At 36.9% G+C, this 10,666-nt stretch overlaps 1 protein-coding gene across 1 annotated transcript; it reads right to left on the bottom strand.

Annotated features, from left to right (window-relative positions):
- Positions 1-992: 992 nt before the first annotated feature.
- Positions 993-10,655, bottom strand: LOC106153340 (borealin). The gene is made up of 9 exons (XM_013527228.2): positions 10,410-10,655; positions 9,852-9,946; positions 9,397-9,430; positions 9,078-9,165; positions 8,625-8,709; positions 8,045-8,127; positions 7,408-7,518; positions 6,586-6,736; positions 993-4,388 (listed from the first exon to the last, which is right to left on the bottom strand). The coding sequence occupies exons 1-9, from the start codon at positions 10,546-10,548 to the stop codon at positions 4,275-4,277; spliced, it is 900 nt and encodes a 299-aa protein (XP_013382682.2). The 5' UTR covers positions 10,549-10,655; the 3' UTR covers positions 993-4,274.
- Between the last annotated feature and the right edge of the window lie 11 nt (positions 10,656-10,666).

Genomic DNA, 10,666 nt, shown 5'->3' on the forward strand with positions numbered 1-10,666 from the left:
AATTTCTGTTGCAAATTTGATCTTCTTTACCCTCCAGACAGTAAAGCTAGCAAAGTACACAGAAAAATTCTTTTTTTTTTTTTTTTTTTTTTTTTGGGGGGGGGGGGGGGGGGGGGAGGGACGGGCAATGACATAGTATTCTGTGATTTGAAATCTGCGATTTGAAATTTTACGTTGGCATTTAGTCGGGTTTATTAGTGACAATGATTTGACATAACTACTCGCTTAATATGCACCTTTAAACCTCAATATATACATGGAACTTGAAATGTGAAAATGAAAATTTACCCTCCGATATTTCGTCTGCTTAACATTCAGCCATCATTAAAATTTAAATTATGTGTTTTTCTACTTCTGTTGCTACCATTTAAACGAAAGAGTTCGGAGAGAGGCCAATATAAAGGTTAATTTCCATCTTAGGTTTTAAAACCATCGTAAGTTATTTAACAAGCAGCATCAACGCCAGAGCAGAACTATCCTTTATGAGGCCTGCCTAACAACCGGTCTCTCTTAGTTTCTGGTGTTGACATTTATAATCCAAAGAGGAAAATAAATCTACATTAAATAATTAATATTTTTGCTTTGTTCAATAATTGGAATTATGGCAAGAGGGGGTCACCCGAAAATCCGTGTGAACGGTACCGCGCGGAAATGTACATGTAAGATTAGTATGACCGTGGCAGAAACACATTTAGCCATATGACAATTATTGAAGGTGGGTCTGGATTAGAGTCCACGTATAAGCAAAAAATTAAGAGGTCATAATAGAGGATACGTGGTGATGCATGTGTTAAAATGACAACTCTTTATTTACATTTTTAGCACGCAGCCTCTGCTCTGCTTTTCATCACCAGACTTGGCATGGAAAGACGTGTTAGAACATCTCAGCGAAGAAAACATGTTATCAACTGAGAATTGACATTCTGTAAGTGTACTTATAGAATATTTATTTTTAAGAATTAAAACATACATAATGAAAAACAAAACACATCTCACATATCCGTAGTATTATTTCTTGAAGTTCGGTTTTGGAGTTGAACATTAACATTAAAATATACTGAAATGTGGTTAAACACTTTCAGACAGTCGCTGTTCGTTGGCTCAATTTTACCAACAACTTCCGTTGTAGGATAAAAGTAGCCGAGTCAGAGATATTTGAATGAAACCAAAGTTTCGTTACAGCGTTGTATAATATGGCCTATATAGGTATTGTATATATGCCAAAGCACTTAAATGTGTACTTTTTAATATCTAAAAGTTAGATCACTTGTACCCTCATTATTGGGGCCTGTTAAAATTATTCAAGAGCACGTTTGTTGTGTTCTGAGTGAACAGCCGCCACGTTGAAACAGATACTGACATCAGAAAGGTATTAAAATCGCCATCCAAATCAGAAACTTCCGTCCAATTTAATTTTTTAAAGGTTCACCGCCATACAGAACTGCACACATTTTCACAATCATACTCTGTCGAATTCTAAATCTAAGTAAACAAATGGCATGGTGATGCACCACTTATCCTATCTGTAAATAAATATGTCAAGTTTGGTCTCTTTTCTTGAATTTACCATATACATTACACTTCGAACATTTACCACAAGTAGTGTACTTCAGGATCCTTACATGACGTTGTAGAAAATTAACGTCAAACGTCATCTGTCACTATGTCACTTGTGTCTGAATATCCATTACAACTAGAGGATCAGAGAGGCGATACCGCCTCCAGATATTGTACCACCAGCTGGAGTAAGCGCATTCGTATGGACCCCCCCCCCCTCCTAAAAGGGACACCATCACCAGTCTGGTGTTTGACAAGCTCTATAAGATGCAATCAACAAGAGTTCTCAAAATATGCAAAAAATATAACTAAAAATGATACAATCAAGCAGATTTTCAAATTGACTTGCATTTTCCTACCCTTGCTCACTACTGTATTCTCTAGACAAAAGGCCTATTGGTTTTCCTTGAAATGTGTTGTCAATGGTGCATATATGCTGCCAAAAGAGAAAACCTAGGGGAAACAATGGGCACATCTCTGCTAGATTTAAAGATATGAGAGGCAAGAAAATATGCAAAGCTCAGTTCATGGTGAAAAAGTAGGTCAAAGGTCAATTTCAATATCATAGTATATGAATTTCTATTCAAGTTCAATAGCAACCATGGACATTTCTTTGCCAATTTTGCAGATTTAAAGGCCAGAAAACATGCAAAAAGCAGTTCATCATAAAAAGTAGGTCAAAGGTCAATTTCAAGGTCACAGATTGCTAGTGTATTACTTCCTATTCAAGTTCAATAGTAACTATGGACCTATCTGTCAGTTTTGAAGATAAAGGTGAACGAAAATTTGCTAAGTTCAGTTCATAGTAAAAGGAAGGTCAAAGGTCAATTTAAAGGTCACAGTAAATTGCCAGTTCATGACTTCCTATTTAAGTTCAATAGTAACTATGGACCTATCTCTGCCAGTTTTGGAGATTAAAGGGAACAAAAATTGGCAAAGTTCAATTCATGGTGAAAAGTAGGTCAAAGGTCAATTTTAAGGTCACTGATTAATTGCCAGTATGTGACTTCCTATTCAAGTTTAATAGTGACTATGGACCTATCTCTGCCAGTTTTGGAGATTAAAGGGAACAAAAATTGGCAAAGTTCAATTCGTGGTGAAAAGTAGGTCAAAGGTCAATTTTAAGGTCACTGTTAAATTGCCAGTATGTGACTTCCTATTCAAGTTCAATAGTAACTATTGACCTATCTCTGCCAGTTTTGGAGATAAAAGGGAACAAAAATTGGCAAAGTTCAATTCATGGTGAAAAGTAGGTCAAAGGTCAATTTCAAGCTCACATCTAGATTGCAAGTAAATGACTTCCTATTCAACTTAAATAATATCTATTGACCTATCTCTGCCAGTTTTGGAGATATAAGGGACTAAATGTTACAATTCTGAGTTACAAAAATGTGCCACCACAAAGTACTTTTTAATACAGCATAACACGAAAACCGTATGAAATACAAAAAAACGGAGACCACTCTCAGTGTTGGGCTTTACATGCTCTACAAAATGCAAAAAAGAACGGGTCGCTAGCATTAACGGTTCCCGAATTAGAGACAGTTTTCATTTTCGGTATTTTATGGCCGCTACTCCTGTGAAAATGCACCGATTGACCCCAAATTCACAGAGATGAAAGATGACCCAAAGGGTAACACTTTCCAATATAATTATTGGTTAAGTCTGTGTAGTGTCTGAATAATAGTGCAAATAATATTTTTTTTCGTAAAAAAATTCATTTTTTTGAAAATTTTGGCCCGTTTGACCTTGAAATAAAGGTCAAAGGTCAAATCCAAGGGCATATTTGAAATCTACATATATGACTTTTGGAAAGCCGTCTGTAGAAAATTTTCCCATAATTCCTTCCGTAGGGTAGATAATTGGCATTGAATTTTCAAAAATTTTGACAAGGGTGCATTTCAAGGAGCGTCACGCCCAGGTCAATGTACCGACTGAGACAAAAAAACCTGGGGGTTCAAGTTGAGGTTATATGTGACCTAAATCCAAGAGATGGGGACAGGGGTCCTTGCGGTCTAGGAGGAGAAGCGGTAACGGTGACTTGTATCCGGCGCCAGTACGCGGAGCCGGCGGAGCTTACGGAGCCGGCGGAGCCAACGGAGCCGGCGGAGCCGGCGGAGCCGGCGGAGCCGGACGAGACGGGTCGGGACTAAAACCATGAGTACCGCCAGCGTACACGCTGGTGGTACTAATAAGACAGTGCACCTTAGGACCTCCCCAGTACCAAGTGCCACTAGATATTCACAGATATGTCTCTGCTAATGACATATGTACACATTGGCTGTATCACAGCAGAGAACTGTCATGAATTAGCCAAAGACAAATCAAATCTTTGAATATCTTGTGAAAAATCAATCTGTGGTACAGGGTGGTTAGAACCCAAATTATTAAAGCAAAACAACTGGGTTCTCCTGAAGGACCGGTCATAAAATGAGGTGTTTGTTTTTCAGATCATTATGATGGTCTTGCGAGAAAAAAAAGACCAATACCATGATGTGATATTGACTTTGGAACAATAAGATGAAATGAAGAAACAGTTGAATCAGTTTGCACAACTTGCTCCCTTTGAGTCAGTAAGTCTTGAGTTCTGTCAAAAGCCTGTTTATCTTTTGCCCTTCTGTTTCTTCATAAAAAGATGACATCAGAAGAGTCACACAGTTCATTCTGACAGCACTTCTTTTTCTTTTTATACGCCATTTGAAGTTGATGATTCCTTGCTATTTAGCAAACATGGCTGCCAGTCTTTTGTGCACAATTTCCAGTGTTGATTTTGTCTGTTCATCGAGATTATCCATCACCTCATCCACATTAGCTTCATTTAGTGCAATCATCTAAAATTGAAAGAACAGAAAATTGGACAAGGTCTGCTTTGTGTATAAAATACTTTCATAGTCAAGCTTTTCCAATTTTCAATAAAAAAAATATCAAATATATTACTTGATGAATAAAGATAGAACCCCCACTTTCCATCATGCATAGATGGTATCATTTTTTTTTCAATCTGTTCAAACTAGAGGATCAGAGAGGCGATACCGCCTCCGAATATTGTACCACCAGCTGGAGCAAGCGCATTCGTATAGACCCCCACATACACAAAATAAGGAACACAGCCACCAGTCTTGTGCTTGACAAGCTGTAAAAATGCAATCAACAAGAATTTTCAAAATATGCAAAAAATATATATATAACTAAAAATGGTACAATCAAAGTTAAGTTCATCGTAAGGTAGGTCAAAGGTCAATTCCAAGGTTACAGTAAATTGCCAGTATATGACTTCCTATTCAACTTCAATAGTAACTATGGGCCTATCTCTGCCAGGTTTGGAGTTAAAAGAGAAAGAAATTAGCAGAGTTCAGTTCATGATAATAAGTAGGTCAAAGGTCAGTTTCAAGGTCACACTTAGATTGCCAGTATATGACTTCCTATTCGTGTTCAATAGTAACTATGGACCTATCTCTGCCAGTTTTGGAGATAAAGGGGAAGCAAAATATGCAAAGTTCAGTTCATGGTGAAAAGTAGGTCAAAGGTCAATTTTAAGGTCACTTTTAGATTGACAGTAAATGACTTCCTATTCAACTTCAATAGAGACTATGGACATATCTCTGCCAAGTTCAGTTCATGGTGAAAGGTAGGTCAAAGGTCAATTTTAAGGTCACATGTAGATTGCCAGTATATGACTTCCTATTCAAGTTCAATAGAGACTATGGACCTATCTCTGCCAGTTTTGGAGATAAAAGGGAAGCAAAATGTGCAAAGTTCAGTTCATGGAGAAAAGTAGGTCAAAGGTCAATTTAAAGGTCACATGCAGATTGCCAGTATATGACTTCCTATTCAAGTTCAATAGAAACTATGGACCTATCTCTGCCAGTTTTGGAGATAAAAGGGAAGCAAAATTTGCAAAGTTCAGTTCATGGTGAAAAGTAGGTCAAAGGTCAATTTTAAGGTCACATGTAGATTGCCAGTATATGACTTCCTATTCAAGTTCAATAGAGACTATGGACCTATCTCTGCCAGTTTTGGAGATAAAAGAGAAGCAAAATTTGCAAAGTTCAGTTCATGGTGACTCGAAAACCGTATGGAATACAAAAAAATGGAGACCATTTCCAGTGTTGGGCTTTACATGCTCTACAAAATGCAAAAAAGAATGGGTGTCTAGCATTTACGGTTCCCGAATTAGAGACAGTTTTCAGTTTTGATATCTTATGGCCGCTACTCCCGTGAAAATGCACCGATTGACCCCAAATTCACGGAGATAAAAGATGACCCAAAGGGTAACACTTTCCATTAATATTATTACTTAAGTCTGTGTGGTGTCTGAATAAGAGCGCAAATAATTTTTATTTCCGCAAAAATTTTGTTTTTTTGAAAATTTTGGCCCGTTTGACCTTGAAATAAAGGTCAAAGGTCAAATCCAAGGGCATATTTGAAATCTATACATATGACTTTTGGAAAGCTGTCTGTAGAAATTTTTCCCATAATTCCTTCCGTAGGGGAGATAATTAGCATTTAATTTTGCCATTTTTGGACAAAGGTGCATTGCAATGAGTGCCACACCTAGACCCCAATACCGACAAAGCCCAAATTTTACGTGGAACGAGTTGAGATTATAGGTGACCTAAATCCAAGAGATGGGTATGGAGGCCTTTACCGTCTAGGAGGAGAAGCGGTAACGGTGACTTGGCGGCGGAGCCGCAGGAGCCGGCGGAGCTGCAGGAGCCGGCGGAGCCGCAGGAGCCGGCGGAGCCGGCGGAACATACGGGTCGGGACTAAAACCATGTGTACCGCCAGCGCCTACGCTGGTGGTACAATTATTGACAAATGTTATACTGTGTCAACATTTTCCACTTGCTGCAACAAAAAACCTTCAAATACTACCTTATTTAAACATGCACATTATTTTGGTCTCACACGAGAAAATTAACTAAGGTCTCTTACTGAATCTTTCTTGTACTTCATAACATTTATTTATTTATTTATTTATTTATTGCCAAAAGTTGAAGCCAGTCCAGATCGACCCTCCTCACTGACCTGTCCATCTCCCACAGGGAGGAAGACATCAGGCATGACTGGACCTTCTGGGGCCAGAGGACTGCCTGCCATGGAGTACTTCACCACGCTTGTCACCGTCTTCTCTCCCTCTCGCTGCTTACGCAGGACGGTGCCAGGGGTGTTTGGGAGTCTGAAATAGATAATTATTAAAATTTTGTGGTTGTCTTATCACTTTTCTCCTCTACTGAGTGTGATTATTGCATACAATTTGTTGAAAAATTGAATATGTTGCATATATTTAATTTCCCCTATTTCCAACCCACGAATCACCAAGAAAACAATGAATCTAAGACCGCTATCAGTATAGTACTTGGGTTTGATCTACAGCAAACATCAATCCTTTACTCCTAGCAGTATCTGTAGTGGTGGAAACAGGACTGGATGTGGCCATTCAAAGCCAAATTTTAAGAAACAATTTGATACCAAAATATTTACCCCGAGTCAAATATTATTTGACAAAGTCAATAAATCATAATCACAGGTAGTATTTCCTGCTGTTTAAATAAGCTACCTGTTCGTCTGAGGCTGGAATCACGACAAAGTTGATCCACGGACTAACTAGTCTGCGGACCAAATGTGGCACACACTTGACAATGGATTCCCGCCTCCCACACACACACACCATCCCAGCAGGGGCAGGGCAATTAAATCTTGCCATGCTTTAAAGTGGGCCATGCCATATTTGATCGGCAGACTAGTTAGTCTACGGATCAACTGTTCTGAATGTGCTCTGAGTCAAACAGAGGCTATGACACTGGGTCAAGGTCATTAAGGAGGGGGTCAAATAAAGGTCATTATTACCTGGGGTCAAACCTTGGGGTAAAGAGAGGAGTATCACAGGTGGTCTTTCCTCCAGCTCTACCAAAAGGTGTTTGGTAGCTTGCATTCTGTGTTGTCCTGGCTGTGGCCCTTCTGCAACAATTCAAAATGGTACCAAGTAAAAATTTGATAACAACAGTGTTAAGGATTGAATTATTCTCTTATGTAAATTTCTACCAGTATAGTACTTTGGTTTGATCTACACCGTGTTACAAAATTCTTGTAAATATCACTGGGTAAATCCATGGGAGTATTAACTGGCACAGTACTTAAAACAAATAAGATAATCTGCTCCCTGAAAACTGTGAATGCCCCATGCAATGCCAAGGTCACATTGACCTAGTAGCCTATATACCCATAGCACTCACTTATCAGACCTCTTCTTTCCATTTTTGGCTCATGTCATATTAACAATATATTTATTATTATTATTATCATTATCATCACCAGTTTCCTAAAAGTCTTGATTGTAGTAAACTAAGGGTTATGAGTCACAATGACATAACCTAATGTAATACTTATATCAATCTTTTTCATTTTTTAATCATAAACTTATAGACCCTTTGTTGTTTTAAAGGATTGAAAAGCCTTTGTCTTTAATAAATTCAACTGTGTATACCTAGTTCTTCCTGTGGTGGGTGGAGGTGGCGGGGGCATGTTACTGGCATCTCCCAGCACCGCCTTTCCTCTGCGTGTTGGTTTCTGAAACAACAACAACAAAAATTTGATCATCGAAAGATTGCAAATTCTGTTAATAGATTTCTATAAGGTGCATGTATTCACGCATTTGATGTTCAAATACTAGTATACCACCAAATCATTATCAAGTATACTTACCCACTGGACAATTACTCAAAATTAATCTGATAGCTTAGACATCTTGAAATGATCTGCAGAAAATCCTCAAGCAATACTTGTTCAAAATTAAATGTTTTTGTATTCCCATGGAGAACACCTCAAAAACTTTTTTGTGACCCTATTTTTGAAGCTAGAACAGATTGGAGAGGGTTTTTTTATGCAGAAATGTTTTTGTGTAACAGAACAGAGCATACATAAAAAAAGAAATAATAATAATAAAACACCAGGAGGTGGGGGAAATATTGTCTCAAAGTTTTTTAAAGGTTGTTCAGTAAGCAGAAAATAATTTCTAATGTCAATTGTGTCTAACTGGGAAGGCTTTGGTATCTGTCCTTGCTGACCTTTTTGGTTGTGGTTTCTTCTTCCTCTTCTTCTATGGTAGCACATGTGCTAGATGTCTTGGAAACAGTTCTCAATCTCTGACAGCTTAACAAGATAAATATATATAGCATAATATGTAGCCAGTATTGCAGTAATTGATATGTATGTATATAAAAAAACACTGTGGTCTTATAATAAAAATAAATCATTATCTGTTCAAAAAACGTTTTTACTTTATAAGACTAAATCTTTTGTAGAGGCACTTACTGTCTTACATCAAATCATTCAATCTTTAACACATTTGTCAGTCACATAAAGTTATAAACAAAAATAATACACCTTATGAATTTGCTCTTAAACTTAACACATGCCTTGTGACTAAATAATTAATTATCAAAAAGGTTTCCTTAAACAGTATTCTGCATATCCAATAGGGGACTTTTGATACTTAATGATGCCATTTTATTACTTACGAAAGTTTGGAATCTATGGTCGCTGAAAGTGTTCCTACAAGTTCCTCTGCCTCATGCATGCTGACTGCACTGATAGTACCACCAAGTTCTGGAAAATAAACACAAAGAAATGATATTTTAAAACAAAAACCAAAATGGTGGGAAAAAACACCAATTTTACGTGTTACCTTCCTGAGTTTTAATACGATAGGCTTCTTGTTAAAATCACCATTCACAAACTGTTTAAAAATGCCTTTCCATTTCCTTCAATTTTTACTTGAATTCTTACCACAAACTTTTACATTTAGTTGGAGAAAAAATTTACCTAGTTGCTACTTACTGAGAAATTCTGATCTTTTCATGTCTCTTATATGCTGGAATAAAACAAAATATCAGTATTAGTATAAGATGCATTACAGCTGAGAACCTCAATCATATGATCACTACATGCTTCAATAACTGAAGAAAGACATCCAAAGTAAAAACTTATAGAAATTCTAAAATACTTTTAAGTAGTGCTTATTGTAGTTATCATAGATTTGACCTTTGTTATCTTTATAAAATGATGACTATAAAACCTAAATGCCATGAAAAAAATTTAATTCAAGGAAAAATCGTGTGCAATTCCTTAATTATTTTTAATATGTAGCAGACATGCATATGAAAAATAAAAACTAAAACATAACACTGTGCTACTATCATTACTTTTATAAATGCTCTTATATATATATATATATATATATATATATATATATATATATCTTAATCTCCTTTATTTTATTTAGTTTTTCTTACTTTTGGCAGTTTGGTTAGTTCCAACCTGTACAAACTCTCTATTTTCTGACAATTCCTTTTGGCTTCAGCTCTCATCTTGGCAATACGATCCTTCACTGTAGGGAACGAAAGTAGATGATAATATCATATGACACCTGTCAGTTTTGTAAAAAGTAACTCCCTTTTGTAAAAAAAAAAAACTTATCCTGAATTTGTTCTATTGACTTTGGAGGTATCCCCATTATAATTTCCAAATACATGTAGAGAATAAAAATTTCAGAATGTTAAGTGAATAAGGGAGTTACTGTTTACACTAGGCTTTTTGGGAAGCAACTGTGCATGACTCTTATCTTGACACCATACACCCCTTAATTGTAGTGTAACAGTGACTGTGCATTTCACATTGCAATCAACTAGTGCTACATGTACTTTACTAGCACAAATATACGACCCCCCTCCCCCCTTAATGTTATGATAATTGTTTATATTAATTTCGCGGTAGAGACTTTCTGAACATGGACTTCACTCTTTATATCAATGGTCATAGCTAAAAATTATTATGGAATCTGTTTTGTTTACCATGAACATCAAAGTCCTTCAAAAACAATTCCATCTTCGCTCTCCTTTCCTCAAGGGTCAGATCTTTTCCTTCGTCTCCAGAAGGAGCTTTTGGCTTTGCCCTGGACACTGCCCTTGTCCTGCGTTTTCTGGGAGGCATTTTCCTTTTAATTTTATCAGATGAGCTGCAGTAATAATCAAATAATGTCCTCAACTTCGAACACACAGATGAAATTTACTTCCGCCGAAAATTTGAACAAAAACTAGGTCAACCAATC

Source organism: Lingula anatina, chromosome 4 (genome assembly GCF_051362555.1).
Source record: "Lingula anatina isolate TDL-2025a chromosome 4, LinAna3.0, whole genome shotgun sequence".
NCBI classification, from domain to species: domain Eukaryota; kingdom Metazoa; phylum Brachiopoda; class Lingulata; order Lingulida; family Lingulidae; genus Lingula; species Lingula anatina.